This window comes from Hypanus sabinus, chromosome 8 (genome assembly GCF_030144855.1).
Source record: "Hypanus sabinus isolate sHypSab1 chromosome 8, sHypSab1.hap1, whole genome shotgun sequence".
NCBI classification, from domain to species: domain Eukaryota; kingdom Metazoa; phylum Chordata; class Chondrichthyes; order Myliobatiformes; family Dasyatidae; genus Hypanus; species Hypanus sabinus.
Window position 1 is genome coordinate 20,747,968 of NC_082713.1, and position 24,413 is coordinate 20,772,380.

Below are 24,413 nucleotides of genomic sequence, written 5' to 3' on the forward strand. Positions count from 1 at the left end.
AGACAGAACTTTGTGTATTAATTTGGTGAGATGGAGCAACCAGTTGCGAAGGATGTTTACTGATGGTTTGGGATACCAGAGTGGGGGGCATGAATACTCTTTTAGGGAGCTGCATTTTAGCATACTCATTTTGTGAGTGTGATGCAAAGGAATACAGCAGGCATCATGAGTTTGGGTGCTGAAAAGTGGCAGATTACCGAGTACATACTCTGTGGTTCTAAGTGTGTGCTGTTTATCTGGTACCAGTCTTTTATATTTTGTGTAGTGTGGGAATTAGAGTGGAGATTTTTCAGGGAGAGGTTTTACCCAGATATACATGTCAGGGTGGCACCTACTGAGATCAAGCAACATCAGCTTGAGAACCTTGATGATCCAAGCCAGCCCTTGACAATGATTACGACCATTCATAAGCCCTTCTCCTCCACCCCCCCGGGGAGAAGCAGCATTCTGTCAGAGTTGCCCTCACCTAGTCACATGTGGGAATTCAGAATTCTGCAACAAGCTTGAACAAATGGTTGAAATTCACCAGATGCACCCTAAAAATATACGTGTTGGTAAAAGTGAAGAGTCTGAGGAATATGTGGGACAGGATGGCCCAGGGGCTGCGGGATGGTACCTGGGCAACTATCCGGAATGCCAGGAATGAAGAAAGAAATAGCTTTTTTTAAAAAGGGGGAAGTGAGGCAGCAATGGGGGGGGTGGGGTGGGAGAGGTGAGAGTAACTGGGGAACAATAATGGCAGTGATTCAAAAAGCTGATGAGACATTCATGGATTATGCAGAACGTAAATATTGAGCATTAACAGGAATAATCTGGGTTTGATAATTCAGGGAGGGACGACCAAGTCTTCCTGAAAATACTGAAGGAAGGCCTGAGTTCAGCCCACCAGGAAGTTTTAGATATAGGCATAACGGTGAGGTTGACCTACTCTGCGATAGTTCTGTGGGCTAGTGAGACAGACTAAAGAAAGAACAAGAGAAATCGTAAAGTGGCTATAGTGGATGCAGCTGCTGTGATGTTCCAGAGAATTTGTTTTGTTTGCCGGTGACCAGGGCACGAAGCAAGGAACTACTGGAATAGACGTGGGAAGGTAAAGGAGTTGATATGCTACAGGTGCGGTTTATTTGAACATGGTTGGAGGCAGTGTCCAAAAAAAAAAGGGAAAGAAAAACAGGTGAATGTCACAGCGGACATGCAATCGCTCACCCCATCAGTGCCCAGTCTGACCAATCTGACTGAAAATCAGACCATAGAGCTAGTAAAGATGACTCAGGTCAGAAAAAGATGTGGCGGCAGGCCCCACTGTCAGCACTGGGGACCCGCAGATGTACACAACAGCATTGTTAGAGGGACAGCAATGTAATAAGTTAGTGGACACATCGGCATCAATAACTGACCTACCCTTGCCAACAACCAGACAGGCTATTTATATTAGGGGTGTAGGAGGGAAAACAGTGAAAGCAGAAAGAAGTGAGTCACAAATATTCAAATTTGGGGGAGTGCAACTTCCAGTGCATTTCTGGCTATGTCCAAATAATGAGGGCGCTATCCTTGGAACAGACATCCTACTGGAAGCAGGGGCCATTATAGATTCGGGAAAGGGAGAAATAATATGGACACGTCAGGGGCAGTGAACATGTACAACCAATAGAAAACACAACCCAGCAACTCGCAGAAGCCCCGATCATTAAAGACTGAAGCCAGGATGGTATCTATCGTTTACTTTGTCAGCAGTTCCCAGCAATGTGGGGTAGACACAAGCAAGAATGTGGTCGAGTAAAGATAAACCCAGTTAAAATAGAGGAGGTTCTGTATAAACCCCATAAGCAGGACCCTATAAAAACTGACACACTGACCATTGTTCAGGATAAAGTGAAGCAACTAAAACACCTGGGGATACTCAGAGAGACTGCAGCAACTACTAATTCAACTACATAGCCAGAAAAGAAGCCCAATGGATCATATCCATTAACAATAGCCTATACCACCCTCAAAACCATGCCGAGATTGCGAGATAGTGGCAGGCCCTGCAACAATCCTGAATGGCCTGTCTCCAGAACATAAAAGTTTTCCAGTCCCTCCGAGGACAGGCATTACTGTGAATAAAGCAGCAGAGGAACAAGAGGCAAATGAATTTGCAAGCGTGCAGGAAGAAATGATGGAAACCAGTTTAGTAAAATTATATGAAGAGGTGGAGGCAGAAGAGAAGGAGAAATGGCGAAGAAAGGAAGGACCAAATGGGAGCTGGACACATGGGGAAGAAGGAGTTGTGGCACTACCATGTATTAGGCAGATACTGCTGAAGTTATTATCATGGGGCGATGCATCAGGGGAGGCAGAACATATTCATGACCCTCCAGCAGGATTGATGGTGGCCAGGGCGGGGACGTTGAGAAATTCTGTCGTCATTGTTATGAATGTACCACAGCTCTGAGGGGCCGAAGGGGCGGGAGCAGCCCCCTCCTTCCGGAGAATCACAAGATCACTATTAATTCGGGTCTCGGACCCAGGAAATGAGAGACAATGCAACGGTTTTGACCATTGTTCTTAGAGACACCTGTGTGAATTGCAACTCCCCGCTACGTGCCTGCTACCAAGGACGTGGACACCCTCGGGCAATGTGGGGGTGGGGATTGCATCACCCTAGTTTGATGGACATCTACAACTCTGCAAGCCAAGATAAAAGGGGACTGCAGGAGGCAGTACCCCAGCGACGCACCAGAAGGACACACCATCGCTCAGCGCTCCCGTGCTAACGGGAAGCCATTCAAAGCCACGTGCGTTCCGTCCACCTTTGCCTGGGGAGCGGGTGGCTGATAACACCGAAAAGGACTTCGAACTAACAACGGGGAACCAACGCACCCCTGATTCAACAGAGTTGCTTCATAAAGACCCGGGCAAGTTTTCCTTTTCTCACCAATCTCTCTCAAACACGTGAAACCCAGCGATTCCCAAAAGGCTGAAACCTGCAGACTTCAGAGTGACTTTTATATTTCCAACGGACAATATATTATCCCCTAGACAACAGTAAAGCTTATTTCTTAATGATGATTATTACTATACCCGCGCTTTAGATTGAGTATTGACGACGTATATTATCTGAATGTTTGTATTAACCTTACTTTTGTGCCCCCTTTATAAATAAAAACATTTGAAAATAGTGCCATCAGACTTCAACGGACCTCTCTATCTTTGCTGGTAAGTGATCCAGTTACGGGATACGTAACATCATTATATGATTTGTATCCAGCATAACTCTGGTAAGGGCAGAAAGCTACAGCTGGCAGATCAACCACAGCCAAGGAGACCATGGGAAGATATCCAGATGAACTTCATGCGGTTCCTACCCAAAAGCACGGGGAAAGCCTCTGTCAAGTAATTATGGATCACTTCACTGGGTGGATAGAGGCTTTCCCAGCAATGGACCGCACTGCTGAATAGATTCTAGTTCAGGAATTCCTCCCAAGGTGGGGAATCGCAGTTCAGGTGGGCTCTGATCAGGAAGCACATTTCATAGGGGAAGTCATGAAGGAAATGTGCTGACTGTTAGGGATTCAACAACAGTTCCGAGTACTCTATCACCCTCAGAGTTCAGGAATGGTAGAAAGGATCAACAGAACAATTACGAACACCTTAGGCAAAACTACAGCTGAGATGGGAAAGTCATGGGTTGATGTATTACCAGGAGTCCTGATGAGATTACGAGCAACCCCAAACTGCACATTGGGTTTCAACCCCTATGAATTATTCATGAGTCGAGCAATGCGACTCTCTTATGGGGTAATTACAGGATGCGGTGAGCCCAGGGTTTACAGAGATAGAATGACAGTATGTGAAAGACCTTTGTAACCAACTAAAGTGTTGAAGGACTGAGTGAAACAATAGCAGTACATCGCTGATCAGAGAGAGCCAGAGGGAAAGGAGATGGTCCTTCCACAGCCCGGCAACCAAGTCATGGTGAGGGTGCTGCTGGAAAGTTCAGGCTTTGCCCCAGATGGATAGGACCACAGATGGTTCTCTTAACAAATGATACTTGTATCTGTGTGCAGACTCGGCAAGGCAGCCAGTGCAAATACTGGACTCAGGTTAAAGCATACAACTCACCCTCTTGTTGCTCCCACAGACAGAGCAAGAGATCAAGTGTACCCAGTAACCATGTAATTACAGAGAACCTAAGAGAGGAACACCGGCTGGCCACACCAGACCATAACTGATGAAAACATACCCAGAGAAAACACAAAGGCAGAAGATGCCTAGAGCATGTCTGAAAAACATGAATAGCATGCTAAGTGTGATGGTGATAGTACTCTGTAATAAAGGCTGATTGCTGAAGGTAGTTGATTAAATTAATAGCATAGAATAGAAAAGATGTTGGAAAATAGATGGGGAGAGATTTTAATTTAAAGCAGACAGCAAGTTTCACAACTTCGATGGCATCTCAGATTGCACACGGCATCTGAAGGCAGTCACCCCCAGAATGAAGGAGGAGTAAATCCAAATGAGCTAGGCTCTTTCAGCAAGCGGGCCAGTGATCGACTGGACAGTTTGGAAGGGGGTGCCACTGGGGAGAGATCCTTGCAGTCACTAACATAGAGACCACCCCAATCCCTTCCTGTACATTGATGAGAGGGCTTGTGGGCCTCATGCACTTACATTGCTGGTGCCCCTGGAAAGAAGAGAGTTTTAGCAAACAGAGAATGAAGGGGTGAAAACAAGGTATGCAATTAAACTGCAATCGACCTGCAGGGAAAGAGCCAACAGGCACAGGAAAGAAGTCATATTTCTGAAGACTTGTTCAAATTTCTGGAACAACCTCTCTGCTTAGCATTTGGTAGGTAGTGATTAGGGAATGCTAGGGTAGATATGGAGGCACACAAAATTGGGGTTTGCAAGTGAGGAAATTGAGAATACAATTGCACAAGGAAGTATTCAGTCTTGGAACTTATTGATTAGATTTGAGGAGATGATGGTATTGAATGCTGAGCTGCATTTGATAAAGAGCATCCTGATGTATGCATCTTTGCTGTCCAGGGTGAACCCAAGGGTAGCAGATATTCAGACGGAGTACCTGGCCAAGTACTAAAGACATATGTTGATGAACTGACTACAGTGTTCATTGAGATCTTTAAACTCTTGCTTTAGCAGTCTGAGGTACCCAACTACAGATGAACGCAGTAACCTGCCTCAATGATAATCATTTATTAGTACTTACATGCACAGTGATAAAGTGTTTTAAGAGGTTGGTGATGAAACACATGAACTTCTGTCTGAGAAGCAGCTTGGATCCACTCCTATTTGCCTTCCAGAACAACAGCTCCACACTAGATGCCATCTCACTGGTTCTTCACCCTCCTGAGGACTGATCGCACATTGGCCTCAGAGACAAATCACAGGATCATCAGGGACTATGAGAGTTCATAATGGTTCCTCCATATTTTGATGGACAAAGTGAGCATAGAATTGAGCTCATCTGAAAGCATAGCTCTGTTATCACCTGTGTTGCTTGAATTAACTTTATAAGAGGTGATATTTTTCAAGCCCTGCCACAATTGTCGAGCATCCTTTGTTGATTCTTCGGTAATATACTAGCTTCAGGTTATAATGTGATAGTTTAGAGAAATATAGTTATGTAAGTTTGGTTACAGAATTGTGACCATGCTATGTGTCAGAGAAATCTTCTCAATTATATTTGATTTCTTGATAATAATAGTATTTAAGTTTATTTCCTTTTGGTCATTTGGTTGGATAGTGTTATAAAATCAAGAGTCTTTACAGCATTGGAGTCATACAAGGATATAAATTCAGGGATTATTAGAATACTAAAATTACTCAATTCTTCGGAAATTTTGTTCATTTTTAATGTACAACATTATAACTGTTGCGTAAATGAATTACTGGTAGGTACTTCCTTGTACAATTGTATTCTCGATTTCCTCACTTGCAAACCCTAATCGGTCAGGAATGGCAACAACTCCTCCACAATCTCCCATCATCATTTCTTCCCACAACCAATGAACAATTTTCAAGGACTCCTCATCTCACGTTCTCAATATTTATTGCTCATTTAGTTGTTATTTTCATTATTACTTATTTTTGTATTCGCAAAGTTTGTTGTCTTTTGCACACTGGTTGAATACCCAAGTTGGTGCAGTCTTTCATTGATTCTATTGAGGTTATTACTCCATTATGCATTTATTAAGAATGCCAACAAGAAAACAAACCTCAGGATTGTATATAATGACATATATGTACTTTACTAAATTTACTTTGAACCTTGATTACCGCTTGTTTGGTTAAAATGTCAATCAAACTACACTAACTTTCTGCACTTGTAACATATCCTATCTTGTTCCTTTCTGTGCCTTGTGGCACATTGGGTGGCAACTTTGTTGGTTTTTTTTAAGCATTTTTGTCTGTTTTTTAAAAAATGAAGCCAAGTTGCTAACTTGATACTCAACCCAGCATGGATGGAAAACATGCAAGGAGCCAGCCGGATGCAAACATGGGACCATTCACCTTGAAGTCGTGCAGATGTCACTACACCGGCTGACTTATATCCTAGTTTATCCCTTGACATATACTGAATTTCTAGCCTGTACATATTTTATTTTAAATGTATTTTTAGTCTTTTCTTTCTACTTGACTAATATTACTTAGTAATCAAACATAAAAACTTATTCCTGTTCCATTTCCCAAACTGAAATTTTGCAAACTAACAAGATCCTGTAATTCTACAGAAGATTTAAAAACCTTAAGTAATAAGATAAATACTTAAAGATAGTATAGATCTGGCACTGTTATTACAAGGAAACAGCATTGCAAAATAAATCATAGGTCACAATTACAGTTGGCCCTCTTTATCCATGGGTTCTGCTTGTGTGGATTCAACCAATAGTGGATTGGGAAAACCCGGAAGTTTGCTGAGGTGGCAGCAGCATTCCCAGAAGAGCTACAATGGTTGCGTCTGTACTGAACGTGTACAGACTTTTTTAATCATTATTCCCTAAACAATACAGTTTAACAACTATTTACATAGCATTTACATTGTATTAGGTATTATAATAAATCTAAAGATGATTTAAAGTACATGGGAGGATGCGCATAGGTTATATGCAAATATTATGCCTTTTTTTTATATAAGGGACTTCTGCATCCGCATTTTTTGGTATCGGGGAGGGGGGGGTCCCCCAGAACCAATTCCCACCCCCCCAGATAAGGAGGGGCAACTGCAATTCAAAAGTGCAGAGCATTGGTTTTAAACAGTTTGAAATCTGAGAAGATTTTGTTAGACATGGGAGTAAACACAAGACCACAAGGAAGAATAGATTATGTGGCCGGTCAAGATCACAGCTGATCTAGTACCTGAAATACATTTTGTTGCCTGATCTCAGTCTCTTACAAACATACTTAATAATGAAAGATGTTAATACAAAGTTTGGTTAGGAAAGTGCAAGTGAAAGATAACTTTATAAGTTTACATAGGCAGTTTTAGCATTTACTAGAAAGCACTTTGAAATCGTGTGCAGGACTGGCAGCTTAATTTCACTTCATTATCATTATTTTCGTGATCCAGCATCTGCATATATAGCACATCATTCCAATCTGACTTCACCAGGTATATTGAACAAAGATTTTACAATTATTATTATGCCACCACAGGAATAGCAGGGATGGTCAAAGAGAGAAATTACTTTCCTACTGTGTACAGACAAAAAAGACTTACTATAATTAGCTGAATTAAAAGCTTTAAAATGTCCAATTTAGATTTTTTCAAATATTTTAAAAAAAACTTTCTCCTTTCATTTTATCTTTTGGCACAGATTATATACATTATATACATGCTTGAGGGAAAAGTTAATTGTACATTGATAAAGAAAAATTTTTCTTAAATACAGAGCAGTAGGTCCCTGGAACATACTGCCATGGGCAGATACAGTAGCAATGTCTAAGAGGCACATGAGCAGATAGGGAATGGTGGAATATGGACCATGAGCAAGCAGTCAGGATTAATTGGGATTAATTTGGATCAACATCTTTGTTGGCACAGACAATAGACAGAAGGTGCAGGAGTCAGCCATTCGGCCCTTCTAGCCAGCACTGCCATTCACCGTGATTATGGCTGATCATACACAATCAGTACCCTGTTCACTGCAAGCTGAAGGGGTTGTCCCTGTGCAGTACTGTTCTATGTTCATGCTAAGAAACAATCATAGGTAACAGAAACAGGCCTTTCTGCTTTTACACGTGCACCACCATTCAGTAAAATTATGGCTAATCTGACATTCCGCATTCACTTTCCTGCCCTTTACCTAAACCCTCAATTCATTGGAAATCTCCATCAACCTTCGATATACAGTCTTTTGTAACAAGGAGTTTAAAAACACACAACCCTCAGGGAAAATCTTCATTTTAAGTAAGGTGACCTTTCTTGTGAGATCATGATATCCAGTCCTGGACTATCCAGTGAGAAGAATTATCATCTCAACATTTACCCTTTCTGGCTCTCCAAGAATCATACATGCATTCATGACTAAATTTTTGAGAAGTTACTTAGGAAGAGAAAATGGACAATGGACAAGATTAACAGATTAGGATATCTACTGTCATTCGGTGTTGACTACAATTATCACTAAAAATTAGAAGCTCATTTAAAGTGTTTGATCGGAAATGTACTATCAACAGACTTTAATAATGCAAACAAACTGAACAATCACAAAATTATCTTCTTAATAACACTGCAAATAAAGTAGAGAATAGAGAGTGTCTGAGAGACAAAGAAAGCATATATCAAAATTGCAAGGTGCAGGTCCTTACACTCACACACAACTTATTACCCACCAGAGACAAGGAGAGACAAGAGGTCAGTACTTCCTCCTACAAACCCATTATTATGGTTCTGCTTGATGAGAGCTTGGGTTGAGAGGCAGGGGAAGAAAAATAAATTATTAGATCTTGACTTCACAAATGGGTGATTGGGAAAGGCGTTTACAATTCAGATCTGGTTGCCAGCAACTTTTTCCACCATCTCCCTGGAGTGGCTGGCGGTTATGGAGTTGTAGGGTAATACAGCAATGAAACACAGGCCTTCAGTGCAATCTGTCATGCTGACCAATGTGCCCTCTTAATCTAGTACCATTCCCGAGGTTGTGGTGCTAATGTTTTCTCTAGAGGCTTCAGCAATAAGACTGAACAGTGGTAAGGTAAGATCTTTTACTTTCTTCTAGTTTCTTGGAGGTTTAGAGATGATAGTCATAAGCCCTCCTTGCAGAACACAGAATATCAGAGAGATTTCCTTCAGGAAGTGCGTCCAGTTGCAGATCCTGACTAACTGTATCAGGCAGCTGCAGTTATATTCATTTAGGAGCTTCCCTGAAACAGCAAGGAGAGCAGCAATGTGTACCACCATAATTGTGGCATAGTGACTGCCACTGATGCATAGCAGGGTAGCATGGCGTCAAGAATTGCAGTGATAGAAGGCTCAACAGGGAAGCAAGTAGGGGATTCTGTGGCCATGAATTAGATTCCAGGATAGTTTGTTGTCTTCTTGGTGCCAGTTAAGGCAGATGAGCTCAGGGTATGGGACAGCACATGAAATTGTGATATTATTGTTTTTACAGGGATAGGCAGAACTGACACGATGGCATTCAGAGCAGAGTATATACTTGGATATACGAATGTACAATGACTACACTTCAGAGCTGGATGAATATTATTAGAGTCTCCATGCTGTAAGAATGGGTCTGTAAATTAAACAGATGTTGGATTTCCTACCTTACTCATGGATTTAGACAACTTTCCATGGTAGTTTTTTAGAAAGTTATTTATTCAAGGAGAATGGGCTTTGCAGACTGAGCCTGCATTTAGAGCGTAGGTGCTCAAAAAAGTGGTCCCCTAATCTACATCAGAAGGGTGCACCGAAAGGACCAAATTATTTTGTTAATGGTTTACATTGAAGGAGGGCAATTCCACCCAAAACTGAAATTATGGAGACACAAGCAACTACAGATCTGGTACCCGGAGTAAAAATAAACTGCTGGGAGAACTCGGAGTTGAGCAGGATTTGTGACATGACAATCAAAGATCTGCTCCAGAAAAAGCCACAACTATAGCCAATCTTATCCTGTGCATCTGCACAACTGGTTTTCATCCTATCAGGTGGAAAAAATGTTGGGGTCTATGAGATCCATAAGCAGGACAAATGCAATCCAGATAATTACTGGCCCAGTCTCATCACAAGTAGACTAACAATTTATAATTGATAGTGCTTTCAAGTGCTCATCAATGACTTGTGCTGCTGAGGAAACTTGGCTCCAGATCTCATTACAGCCTTGATTTAAACACAAAGAATCCCAGAAATGAACAGAAACAAAATGCCTTTGACATCAGAGAAACTTCAGTGATGTAAATACAGATTGAGCACCAACAGTCTATCACTTTCAGCTTGTTCATCCAATATCCTCCCCATCACCATAATTGCCAGAACAAGTAGTTGTTCACAACTCCTAAATTTGCATGCCTTTACACAGTTAAGATCTAGATAACTTTCAGCAATAAACTGATAATTGGTCAAGCACTGACAATCTCCTATCAGATTGTCTTCACCACTTTCTGTGATAGGAAGTTACTATCACAAGTCCTGATGCTCACCATTGAACAGGAACTTAACTGGATCAGTCACATAAATATCTTGGGCAGTAAAATATCAGAGTTCAAGTTATATAACCACATTCTTTTACAAAATGTACTGATTCCATTCCATTACACCTCTATCACTTCAAAGGACAAAGACAGGAGGCATGAGGGAATGTGTGACCACACAACTTCAATTGGGGAGAAAACATTTTTTCATCAAAATGCTGTAAATTATGGTCTAACAGCACTATTGTGAAACTTCACCATGAGCTCACAATTCAAAGGCAACAAGGAGTTAGCACTGAATGGCATTGCCAGTGAGTGATAAGCTCAAGTGAATAAACAAAACTTAACACTAAACTTCAAAGTCACATCTCAGTTTACAGACACTGCCATCTAGTTAATCATGACAAGCACAGCACCGGTAACTCCTTTGGAAGCTGATAATTCTCAGAAGGATCATACTCACCAACTCCTATGTTACACCCCATTGATGTGGAATTGAATTCAACTCTGAATGCAGAGTCTCTCATTTTCTCCTAATGCACTGATACAATACCAAGAGTCAGGTGTAACTTTTATCTCCTGCACCTACTTAGAAAAACACCCATACAAAAAAAATCATAACCATTGCCCCCCTCAGAGAAAGAGGTTCTGGCCCCAATCATCTAGAGCATGTCACATTCTTTGTAAAGTGGAGCTCGTTGGCAAAAATACTTCTCATTAGGTCAAACAAGAGAACAGGTTCCAAGGACTCAGCATCTTGTTCAGTACCTTTGTCCCCCTACTAGCAGAAAGCTTTCACAACATGCCTTTGTCACATTCTTATTGCAGGTAACCCCCATTTTTCAAATGTTTGCTTTATGAAGCTCAGTTACGAAAGACCTACAGTACCTGTTTTTGCTAACCAAAGAAGATTTTCGCTTTTACAAAAAAAAGATGCCCGCTTTATAGGTGTGTTTACCCCGATAAAGACTACCATGATCGTGAAGCCTTGTGCGGGCAGTTATGTGCGCATGCGTGTACATGCCGATTTTTCTTCTCCAAATCAATTTTGGCTCAGTGTTTTCTCTATTCTGATAAGTGAAACTACACTGTACATACAATATTTCTACCTTATATAGGCTGTATATTTATCATATCATTCCAGCTTTTACTATAAGTTCGCATTATTTAAGGTTTTATGTATTATTTAGCAGGCTATTTTTTTGTGTCTGGGAACGCTCAAAGATTTTTCCCATATAAATTAATGGTAATTGCTTCTTTGCTTTACGACATTTCAGCTTACAAATGGTTTCATAGGAACGCTCTACCTTCGGAAAGCAGGGGAAACCTATATTTAGTGCACCCAAAGGAACTGCTAGAAAAGCTTCTATTGGGTTTAACTAAAGTTAGTGCACATTCTGAAAAAGCACTCCCCCGAAGCTCACACACCAAAGGTATCTAAACATCAAAAAAGTTCAAAACCAGTGTTCTTCCTCATCAAACATGCAACTAATTAAATAAACTTAAATAAAGGTGAAGAACAGGGGTGTTGGTAATTAGAGGCATAGTTCTTATTTTTGGATACTCGGTCCCCATGTGTGTGTTAACAGGTACAATGCTGATTAGATGCCAAGAGTTCTTACCAAAGCATTACCTCTGTACTTTTGCATTAAATTCTTCTAGCAACAATGGTCACCTCTATCTATGTCTTTGGTAGGTCGTATTAATGTTGTTAAAATGTATGTTCTCCCCAAATTTTTATACCTATTTCAATCTATCCCAATTTTTATTCCTAAATCTTTTTTTGATTCCTTAGACTCTATTATTTTGTCATATCTGTGGCAGAATAAGCACGCTAGAATTAATAAAATCCATCTCCAAAAATCTAAAAAAGAGGGTGGCATGGCTTTACCTAACTTTCGTTTATATTATTGGGCAGCTAATATATGTTGTGCTACCTTCTGGTCTTTCTTCCATGGCCAACCCGAGTGCCCTAACTGGGTGGCAATGGAGCTGAGCTCCACTAAAGAATTATCTATCTCTGCACTTCTTGGCTCTGCACTCCCTAGTAGTCTGTCCAGATCAATAGCTAATCCTCTTGTTAGACACACTTTGCGTATATGGGCTCAGATCAGGAAATGCTATGGTTTCCAGGGGTTTTCCGTTTCCAGCCCTATTGCTCATAATCACCTTTTTTTTTTACCTACTACATATGATTCAGCATTCCAGGTTTGGTATAGGAAGGGCATTAGACATTTTGAAGATCTTTTCATTGATAATCGTTTCGCTTCTTTTCAGCAGCTCTCTGTTAAGTTCAATCTGCCCAATGCTCATTTTTTCAGATATCTCCAAATCCGACACTTTATTGCTCATTTAATTCCTAACTTCCCTGAAATGCCTGCGAAAAATGCTATGGACCTATTTCTTTCCATGAATCCACTAGGTAAAGGCTTAATATCAATTATCTGAGATAAACTAGCAGCCTTACGATGGGCCCCCATGGATAAAATCAAAATGGCCTGGGAGCAGGGTTTAAATATCTCCTTATCTGAGCAGAGCTGGGATTCACTTCACAAATCGGTTAACTCAACCTCTCTTTGTGCTCGCCACTGCCTTTTACAGTTTAAGATTGTTCATAGAGCCCATTTGTCTAAATCTAAACTATCTTGATTCTACCCTAGCGTTAGTCCGCTCTGTGATAAATGCAAGAGGGGCGTGGCCTCTCTTATCCATATGTACTGGTTCTGTCCTAGCTTGGAGAAATTCTGGAAAGATGTCTTCACTACGTTATCGTGTATTCTGAATCAGCACCTAGAACCAGACCCCTTAATTGCTCTGTTCGGTTTTTGGGGCGAGACAGATTTATGTCTGGGTCCGACCAAATGCAGAATATTATCCTTTGCTTCTCTCCTGGCTAGAAGCTTGATCCTCCTCAGACGGAGAGATGTTGCCCCGCCCACTCATGCTCAATGACTTAACGACATCATGGCCTGTTTGGACCTTGAAAAAATTCATTATTCAGTTCTCAATTCGGATCTAAAGTTCCATAAGGTCTGGGGACCTTTTATCGAGTACTTTCATAACCTTCCTCTTGACTAGGGTTTTTTTTTCTTTTCGGTCCCTTGCTTTCAGCTCCTTTTTTTCCTGGCAGAAGGCATTATTACCCACTGTTGCTGAGTGTATTCACAGTCTGGGAGTTTGGCTGTCCTGACTTATACTCTCTTTATTGTGTTGTGGTTGGTCTGGAGTTGCTGTTGTTTTTTCTTGTGTTGTGGGGCTTGGGGAGGACACTAAGCTTACTTGTCTTTAATTCAGGTGCTTTTTTTTTTGCTAAATTCTCTTCCTTTGTAGCATATTGTTATTGTATGCTTAATTTTGCACTGTTTTAATGTTCCTCATTGGGATTTGGGGTTTTTAATTTGTAAAATGTTTTGAAAAACTAATAAAAAAATTTAATAATAATAAAAAAAAATTCTTCTAGCAATATGACACACCACTGTCAGCTTTCCAAATACTTGCAATATCTTCATACCAGGCTTGCTTGACTCATGCACTAAGACACCCAGGTCCCCCTGCATTTTAGTTCTAATAATCTTTCAGAATTTAAAATTTAAAAAATACTTATGTTTCCTACATTACAGTGCATTTGCAACATAACTGTCCATCAACTAAACTACCTACATTCTTTTGTTGGTTCTTCATAAATGACTTTTCGTCATTCACAAATTTAATAACTTCATCCAAGTTATCTGCATAAACCAAATAGTTGATATCCAGCACTATTTTATCTTGCTAGCCATAAATAAATCCAGTTACAATTAAATCATAAAATGCTGCAAAATCTTAGGCTAGGCAGAGTTGCGAAGAGAAACTTAACATTTCAGGTTGAAGACCCTTTGTGATTTTTTTCTATGATTAGCCCATTTATACCAATTGCTATTTGTCAGCCAACTTCCTATTCACACCAATGTTATCTCCTATACCATGTTTTAAATTTCTATAATAATCTTTCATCCAGTATCTTATTCCACTGGTTCTCCTATATCTATAGCAAGTGGTACTCACAGTAAATTTTAAATACAGAACAGTAAGTGTTGGAATTTTTCAGGTCAGGCTGCACCAGTAGAAAGAAACAAAACTTCAACTTTAAAGTCAACACATTGATTTATGAAAGGTCAACCAATGACTGAGCTTTTTCTCTCTACTAAAGCTGTTCAACCTTGAGAATTTGCAGCGTTAAGAATGCGGAGCATCTCTGAGGGGCCAAAGGGTACAAAGTCACCCCCTCCTTTTTGAGAATCGCAAGATCGCTATTATTTCGGGTCTGAGACCCTGGAAATGAGAGAGAAAGACACACAGAATACACAACCAGGTGGAATGTCTCATGACATAAGCGGAACGGAACCACTGATTACTGCCATTGTCTCTTGGAGAAGGAATTGTGTATTGAGTACTGTACTATTCATTGAAACCCCTCAGGGGACAACCAGAGTGGTCTGGTTGAGGGATTGCATCATCCCAACCTGATTGACATCTGAGACCCCATGAGTGAGGATAAAAGACGGGTCTGGGGAACACCCCTCAGACACACCAGGAGAAACGCTAGAAATCCACTGACAGCATTTTATAGCGAAAGCCGGTGAGAGCTCGTGTGTGTCCTCCCTTGCCTGGGTGGCGGGCTCACCACGGAAAAACAGTTTAGCTAAAGGAGAGGTCACACTTGAACGGCCATGACAACGAGACACCTGGCGGATTGAAATCATAAAGGAAAGTTGGCAAGTTTTTCTCTTTCTCTCTCCAACAATTGCAACACAGCGACAAACAAATAACGGCAGCCTGTGTGAACGGCAGCAAACTTTATATTTCCATCGGACAATTCATTATCCCCTAGACAACAATAGAGCTTATTTCTTATTGACTATTATTATACCCGCACTTTTAGGTTTAGTATTGACGACATATATTATCTGTATATTTGCATTGATATTATTTTTGTGTATTTTTACTAATAAATACTGTTAAAAATAGTACCATCAGACTCCAACGGACATCTCTCTTTGCTGGTAAGTAACCCAGTTACGGGGTTCGTAACAGCAGTAATCCTTTTTATCAAGGATTGCATGAAAATTGATGCTCATCTACATATCTCCTGCATAGTTAACTGACACACACTACATACTTCAGAATGTCAACCTTTGACACCCTTCCTGATCAAGAACTAACCTCTGCATTAAATACAGGCAGTCCCCAGGTTATGAACGAATTCCATTCCTGAGTCCGTCTTTAAGTCGGATTTGTACATAAGTCAGAACAAGTACATCCAGTATTATTTAGGGTCAGTTAGTCAAACGTTTGTCTTAGTATGTAGTATATATTTTGCTTTTCTATGCACATAAAACATTTAAGAAACATATGTATTTCAATAATTAAACCGCTGTGTTGCTTAGTAATAATTGAAGCTTTCATTGGGGCAGGGCCTTTCACATGCTCCACTATTCTCACTTTATCCTTCATCTTTTAAAAATGTTCTGATTGTTGACCGACTGCAACCTAACGCTTTTCCAATGACCGATGGCATTTCACCTCTTTCCAATCGCTTTATTATTTCCACTTATTTTCAATCGCGATCATTTTCTGTCAACGGAAAAGAAACACTGCGGATTCAGTGCAGCGGTGGGCAGCAGGTCCTGCGCTACCCTGGGTCCTAAAATCCACCTGCACTGAGACAGGTTAAATGGTGCTGATGGGAAAAGGAGGGTCAGGGTGAACCTTGCTAAGAAAAATTTAAGCCAAATACAAAGCTACACACTCAACACAGTGTAAACGGCAACGTGATCAGACTGAAAATGGCAGACGCTGATGAATTTTTAATATAATAGGCTTTATGGCAGGCTGTTTCTAATTACGAGTTGTTCATAAGTCAGATATTTGTAACTTGTGGACTGCCTATATACTCAACGATTTGGCCTCCACAGCTGTTTGTGGCAATGAATCTCAGATTCACCACCCTCTAGCTAAAAAAACTCCTTCTCTCTGTTCTAAAGGAACATCCTTGAATTGAGGCTGTGCCTTTTTGTCCTAGTCTCCCCCTCCACATAGAAAACATCCGCTACACATCTACTCTAGCCAGGCCTTTCAAAATTAATTATGTATTTTTGCAGATAATTATGGAAAACAATAGCTTAATCATTCTAATCTGCCATCAGTTTACTAACATTTCAATTATTAGTCTATTTCACAGTGTACAAATGCTAGTAAGGGAACTAGAATCTTGAAATATAAAATCCTCAACCTGAAGTACATAACAAGAACCTGTTACATCTGTAAAATGAAGGTCCCAGTGCTTTAAATAAATTCTCTAACTTTTCCACATGAATATTGAACTTTTTTGAAAAAAATGGAACTTCAGTTTTTCATCAGAACTGAAGCCTAAAATAGTTGCCTTTCCTTTCTACTAATTAATAAAGCTTTGGAAGTTAATTAATTTATTGATATACAGCAGAATAGCCATCCGAGCTGTGCCACCCAACCTTTTCGAGGGATAGTTTAAAATGACCAATTAACTTGCTAACTGGTACGCATTTCGACTGAGAGAAGAAACTGGAGCACCAAAGGAAACTCACACTGTCACAGGAGAAAGTACCAACTCCTTACAGACAGCGACAAGAATTTAATTACAAAGCAAGAAAATATTCACTTTATGCTGCATTTGTTTTTGCTATGATTCAAAGTCAGGTTAGGTAGTCCCAGCACTTGCTTGTGAATGTTGTTTCATAAATTTTAATGGAAAAAAAATCATATGGTAGAATAAGTACACAAAAGACACCAAGTCTGTAGATAGCCTACTTCACTATTACTGTACATTCTTACAATCAAACGGAAACATTTGCTTTGTCAAGTAAAACATATCTCACTTCATCTTAAATTCCTAATTATATGTTCAGAGCAAAATATTTTTGATAGCTTTCACAGTAAATAGTAATGGAAATATTTTCAACAATTGACTTGTAGGTAGGATGGGGCACAAGTCTTACAGTCTGGTCTGTACCTCATAGAAATCCATTAATGCAGAGTATTCTTAAAAAACAAAAGGAAGACAGAAATTGCAGGAATTTCTCCCAATAAACCAGAGTAATTTCTTCATACAAATAAATGATTGTATGTAACAACTGCAGTCACTTACAATACAATCAGCAAGCAATATTAAAGAAATTTCTACTCTAACTGGGCACCCTAGAGTAGTTACCCTACATAGCCTCAAAAGAATCAATAACATAAAATCATCAGGTTTTACAACATAGAGTGGGGTTCTAAAAACCCTTAAAATGGAAGGTATATTTATGTAAGTGCAATCCAAGTAGTTACCCCTCTTCCGCAACCTGCATGTTTTTCCCTTTCAAGCTCGAATCCTAAACAAGACAAAATCTGCAAATACAGAAAATCCTAGCAACACAAAATGCTGGAGGAACTCATCAAGCCAGGCAGCATCTAGGAAACGAGTATAGTCGATGTTTCGGGCTGAAACCCTTCGGCAGGGAAGTTTTAATCCTGCTCCATTTGAACACAATAGAATCTGCCTCCAAAGCTCCCCGACACCGTTTTCCAGATTCTAACCGACCATTTGCAGCATAAAAGCATTTTCCTTCTGCTGCCACTCAGCCTCATTGTCTTTCTCTAGGTCTTGAGCCATCCAACAACGAGTACAGTTTCCTCTACAGTACATTATTTTAAATACCTCTAACAAATACCTTAGAAACCTCCTGTTCCATGAACAAGAAAGGTCAAATGTTTAGGGGAACATGAGGAGAAACTTCTCTCAGATGATCTTGTGTGGAACGAGCTGCCAGCGCAAGTGGTGCACGCAAGCTCGATTTCAAATGTTCGTGAGAATGATTGAAAAGGTACATATATAGTAGCGTACGGAGGGCTATGATCCCGATACAGGTCGGTGGCACGGACTTGATGGGCCGAACGACCCGTTTCTGTGCTGCTCTTTTCTGGGACTCTAAGTGCCGATTATCCACTTCATACTTGACACTTAAATTCTAGCAATGCCTGGTATCATTGTAACAAGCCTCTTTTCCACCCTTCCAAAGGCTTTACATCTTTCCCGAATGTGTGGTGACAACTGAACAAAATATCCCATCCAAATTAGTGTTTTATTAAAATGCTTAGCATCACGTCCTTGTACTCTAAATAAAACTCAGTATACTTAATGCCTGCATGACAGAGTATTCTCATCTACTTCCCGACTTGTTACCCGGTAACCCATGTTCTTTTTCACATGCTCATCAATCGCCTTTGTTCTCCAAATAATTTGTCCGGTACTTGGGATAATTAACCCAGCAATAGCACCGCCTTGAGAAAATACCAGACCACTAAGGGAAACCACGCTGTTCTCAAGAGGAACATACAAACTACACACCAGACTGAACCAAATGGTCACGATCAAACCAAGGTCAGCAGAAAGGCACAGTCGCGACAACACGGCGCTGTATCCCTTGTCAGTACGCACTCCTTCTCTTGGTCTTCCTACCAAAATGAAAACACTTAACGTTTTCTGCATTAATCGGCCATTATTTGAACACGGTAGAATTAAAAACCTATGAAATACACTAATTAATCATCAACGAAAAGTATCAGAACGCCATATCAAACTTTTTAAATACGTTGTAAGACTCTACCTGCACACTATAGCTAAGCAAACGTTTTATTAACCACTTTCAAATATTGAAGTAATTGCAATCCAAACCTTCACGAGCTCGAACAACAAATTAGCATGCCCCACATCGCTGCAAATTAATTGACTTAAGGCTTACCGTATATTATAGTATCCATCGATCCAATTATCCATTTCGCTTTTAATGTGGCAAGAGGATTGGTGCGGTCCTCGATCCAGCATCCCAGTGGAGTACCACGACTCGGAGGTAACAGCGTCCTCTCGAACAGCCATCGTGTTCCCGGGATATTCGGGGCATCCGCCGTAATCATTCTCCAAGCCCACTTTCTCCACATAACGCCAGGACGACGGGGAGCCGTAAAGTGGGTGGCCGGAGCAGTCCGAGTACCTGCACTGGGCTCCGAAAACTTCGCGGCCGTCCGGGGCGTCTGACTCTTCGACTTTAATAGTGAAACCCGGGATATGGACGTCGCAGTCGCCACCGTTCAGAACGCAGTGGTCGTTGCCCCCACCGAAGCCGGCCCTGTCCGGAAGGTTGTACAGGGTGCCCTCTTCCGAGGGAGGAGGGCCGAGGCCGTAGTTGGTCACCAATACCCTGGCGTGGGGGCACTGCTTGTGGTCTTTCTCGGGGAGCTCACCCGCCTGCCCGTTGTTGCCCATCGGCTTGTCGCCGGTCACCCGGGCCACACAGCCGCCCGAGTCCTCTAGCAGCCCGCCTCGGGTCGCCTCCCGGCGCGGCGGGATCACCTCGTAGTCGGCTTCTGCTTGGCTCAGCGGCGCCGCCGCCTCCAACCTACCGGCCAGCCTCCGGCTGTGAGACCCGGGGCTCGGCTGATCGGATACAGCGTCGATGCTGTTGGCCTCCGGGAAAGCGAACATGCAGTCCCTCTTGCCAGAACCGCCGTAGGACGACTGCAGTTCGCCCAGCTCGTTGCTGTCCACATTGAGGCCCATGGACACCGACACGGCTTTGCAAAGCTCCCGGGCGGTGTCGCTGGTCAATGAGTACGAGCAACTGCCGCTGAACTCGGCGTCGGGCGAGTAAACGCTCGCCAGTTCCCGGTCCTGGAAGTCACCGTGATAGCCGCGGTTCTTGTCGCGTTGCGGACAGGCGCTGAAGAGCGTACGGACAACGAACGGCCGTGCCCCGCGGGCGGGAGCGGCGGCCGCCTCCCCCTCCTCCTCCTCGCTCAAGATGGCGCCGCTCTGGCGGCACGTGGCGTCCTCGCAAAAGGCGCCAAAGTCGCCGCCGCTGCCGCCGCCGGCTTCGCGCGCTCCAGTCGCTGTCGGCGGCGCCGCCGCCTCCTGGCCGCCGCGTTCCCGCTCATCGTCGAGCGCGCACGCCGTGTGGAACACGCTCTGGAACACCGCCCCCTGCCGCTGCATGCTCGCTGCTTCCGAGGGTCCCGCAGTGTAATTGCCGTAGCGGTGCTCGGTCTCCATTGTGTCCTCTTATCTCTCTGCGGGTTTGTGTTTATAAATGTATATGATTGCAAAGTTACGCTCTTCCCTTGTTTTCTTTCTCTCTGTTAAAATGCAAACACAATGTTCAATTCCAAAATACATATAGAGGAAAGCAATTAGGAGGACTACACAAAAAACAAAGTAGCAATTTTCAAAATCCCGTTACTTGATACATTTTCCTCTCTCCAGCGTATTTAATGAGTATTTCATAGCTCTCAAAAATACGAGACTACATGCAGTTTTAATGCAATCAGCGGGAGCTGCCAGCTTTACTTTTTTTCTTCCCCCACGTATAGCCAGATAATGTGTTAAATTCTTTCATTTCACGTCAATAGTGTACGATCCCATATATTAACTCCGCCTTCTCTCAGCCGTGACACGTTATTTGCACTGCAAATCGTATATATTCGTCTGCTTTCAGTTTTCGAATTACTGGCGAAATACTTTTAAGAGAGGCTGGATTCGGGGATAGGCAGCTTTGTGGCTTCAATTGCACACAACGTCCCCGTTGCAATCCTAGCAGAAGTTCAATGACAGTCGATTCTTGTTTTAATTGGTAAACGCAGGGGCGAAACTCATTTCTGCCCGACCCGGTAGAACGCCGCGGTTTCCCAGATATGTTGTCCAAGGCTGATCCTGCAATTCAATTTCTGTCGGTTAGTTTTAAGTAACAATTACTCAGAAGCGGCCATAACAGGCAAATAGTAAACACGATCCGCTGTCACAAACAACAAGTGTTTGGATTCGCCAACTGAAGCGGAGTAAACTCTTTCCGGGGACTGGAGAACGGGGCTTGCAACATGTGGGAGCGAGAGCAGTAACATTTCTGGGAGGTCGTGCCGAAGCTCAACAGCAAGTTTTTTTTTTCCCCCAGTAGTGTTCACTTTATCGTTAATTCCACAAATACTCACTTGCAACGTAATGCAAAGTCCAGATTTGCCTGTCGCTTTGTTGCGAAAACAGAGTTCAACTGTATTAATCCTGCTCAGTCCCACAGAACTGGTACCGCAAAGAATCGCAAACTTTTCTGTCTCACTTAGCGCTCTTAGGTAATGCAGCTCGACTTCGGTGCTCCGAAGTCCGTCGATCCTTGGGTTTGTAAAATATTCCTTGAATGTTATTTGCACGGCTTTTTTTTTTAATTTAGCGGTATCCGATCTTAATGATCAAATTGCAACCATTTTGTCAAATTCAGGTGTGCGTGCTGTGATAGCAAAACAGCGTTCGATCTGCGCCTTCTCTGAGCTACTGAGTGCATCTGGCAATTGAAAGTGTTGACGCTACGTTTTGAGACCTTGGGGTTTAGCCAAAATAGCTGCGTCAATCAAGAGTAAGCGAAAGAATCAAACAAATTTATATACAGGCAAGCGCAGAAGATACATTAAAGTTAAATTGTAATATTCCACATCCCAGAAGCGAATGATTTGTTGCCACTACTGTAATACAGGCAGGTATTAAAATATTATATAAATCGTGGAACCATTTAACTCAAACATTTAAGATGGCTTCCTTTTATGATTATCGTTAGGGTGGATGATTCAATTGCCTTGACTTTAAGTTGGCCTCGTGAATCTCAAGTGTTCATAATACCTGTAAAACTAAATTTAGTTACTTTGTGAAGACTATTAAAATCACTGATGCGGAATAGTTTATTTAAGAATTACAGACATCTGAAGGAACAGCGATGCCTCCTGTTAGTCAATTACAGACTAGGTCTTCTACACAATTGGTTTCCGTGGACCAGAAATCGCTTATTGCTTTGATTATTTAACGCTAGCTAGAATATCTATTAAAAAATCTAGATTGTGTTTCTGTAAGCGTGTATTACTTCCTGCATGACCCAAAAGCCTCTTTACAAGTACCTCAACTCATTGGCCCTGAATCTGAGGTTATACGATGGCAATACTGTCACGTAAAGTTAGCAACTTCTGATGCCCTCAGATGCACAATTAGATTTCCCAGTAATACTTTAATCCTCCACTAGGTGCCTTGTTGTAACCTTCACAGATGCAAACAATGCAGACTCAGCGGTGAGCGAACACTAACTTTTTTGGAGTACTGTACTCTCATGTAAAAGCCATTGAAATGTTACTGCTTGTTGAATAAGTTTTGAATAACAAGGTATCAAGTTATGATTACCTTGAAGCAATATCTCTAGCTCTAAATACATTTTTTATAAATATGCAGTGTCATTTCTTCTATGCAGATAAATTCTAAAGACTTAATATGTTTAAAATTTGTGATAATTCAGCCAAGATGATAAACATTTTTGTTTGCTACATCTTTATATTGTTCTTCTCTTAAATATTTACATTCAGGGTGTCTTGGGCCAGAGGGCACAGCCTCAGGATGGCAATAGGTTAGAACAAAGACGAGGTGGAATTTCTTTAGCCAGAGCATGATGAATCTGTGGGATTCGTTTTGAGAGATGGCTGTGGAGGCTAATTCATTAAAGCAGAGGTTCAAGTTTACCAAGACATCAAAGCTTATGGGGAGAAGGCAGGAGAATGGGGATGTGAGAGATTATAAATCAGTCATGATTGAATGATGAAGCAGACTCGATGAGTCGAGTAGCCTAATTCTGCTCCCATGTCTTATGATCTTAACAAGTTCATCGTGGGCTTTGCTTCCTACTTCTGATTTATTGTTCAAGGGAGTTCTTCAGTATGCTGGCTGATTAACCTGTTTGATTTTCTCTGTTCCTGGACACCCATCCCCAACGTGTAGAAATGTGTCTAAACATATGGGGAAATTACTGCTGCATAACCCGATGCATTTTTTTTGCAGGCTGCTCTCTTCCATTGATTACCACTGATCACAAAACCCAGACAGCTCCTTTAGTTGGCTGTCACACAGAAATTAAATTTTAATGATTAATATCCAGTCTTTGTTGCAAACCTCCAGAACATTTTAAATTCTGATTAAATCCAGAAGAGAAAGCTTTCAAAAACAAGAGCAAGAATGAAATAAAAAGATTTGTTCATGAAAATTATGACAAAATTCTTTACGGTGTAGAAGTGCATGCATGTTGGCAAATTTAGCGAGTTTTACTTTGTGTATTCCATTTAATTGTACATTATTTTGTTCCTAAAATGCACCCACTGTGTGTTGATGTTTCAACAATCTAAGTTAAAGATTACCTTTAATCCAGAATGTAAATAACTGCATTAGAGATAATTGTTAACCTTCATGTCATCCTGCAGTTCAAGGGCAAATTACCAAAAAGCAATACAGTTTCTGTATCATGAAGAACAGCATTGCCTTATAGAAATCAATCTGAGCCCATGAGAAGGAACCAATGATTGAAAGAACATGAAACTTTTGAGTTGTTTTAATTATTGTGTAGTAAGTTATACAATAAATAAAGCATGATATGAAATAAGCCTTTGTCAAATAAGGATACAATGCATTAGAATTACATTTGGAATTTGAATTGCTTCAGGATGCACGTTAAAATGGCCATTCAGCCCATTGAAACCAATTTAAAACGTTAAAAGTACATTGATTATCAAGTATATACAGTATGCAACCTTGAGATTCATCTTATTGCAGACAGCCAAATCTCAGGGCACTTAGTTGAAAATCCATGACTATTTACAATATTATAGTTTATACTTTAAATTGCATTGAAACTTTGTCACGTGGAACCCCG

At 41.3% G+C, this 24,413-nt stretch overlaps 1 protein-coding gene across 4 annotated transcripts in view; it reads right to left on the bottom strand.

Annotated features, from left to right (window-relative positions):
* The window catches only part of ar (androgen receptor), a 190,067-nt gene extending 168,056 nt beyond the window's left edge, over positions 1 to 22,011 (bottom strand). The window contains exons 1-2 of one of the 4 annotated variants that reach the window (XM_059976808.1): positions 21,673 to 22,011; positions 19,437 to 20,823 (exon numbers count right to left, since the gene is read on the bottom strand). In XM_059976808.1, coding sequence (XP_059832791.1) covers positions 19,437 to 20,740 — 1,304 coding nt within the window. In that variant the 5' untranslated portion in view covers positions 20,741 to 20,823; positions 21,673 to 22,011. Of the gene's footprint in view, positions 1 to 19,436; positions 21,589 to 21,672 lie in introns of those variants that run through there. The other 3 variants (XM_059976807.1, XM_059976810.1, XM_059976809.1) reach the window with 3 other exon arrangements.
* Between the last annotated feature and the right edge of the window lie 2,402 nt (positions 22,012 to 24,413).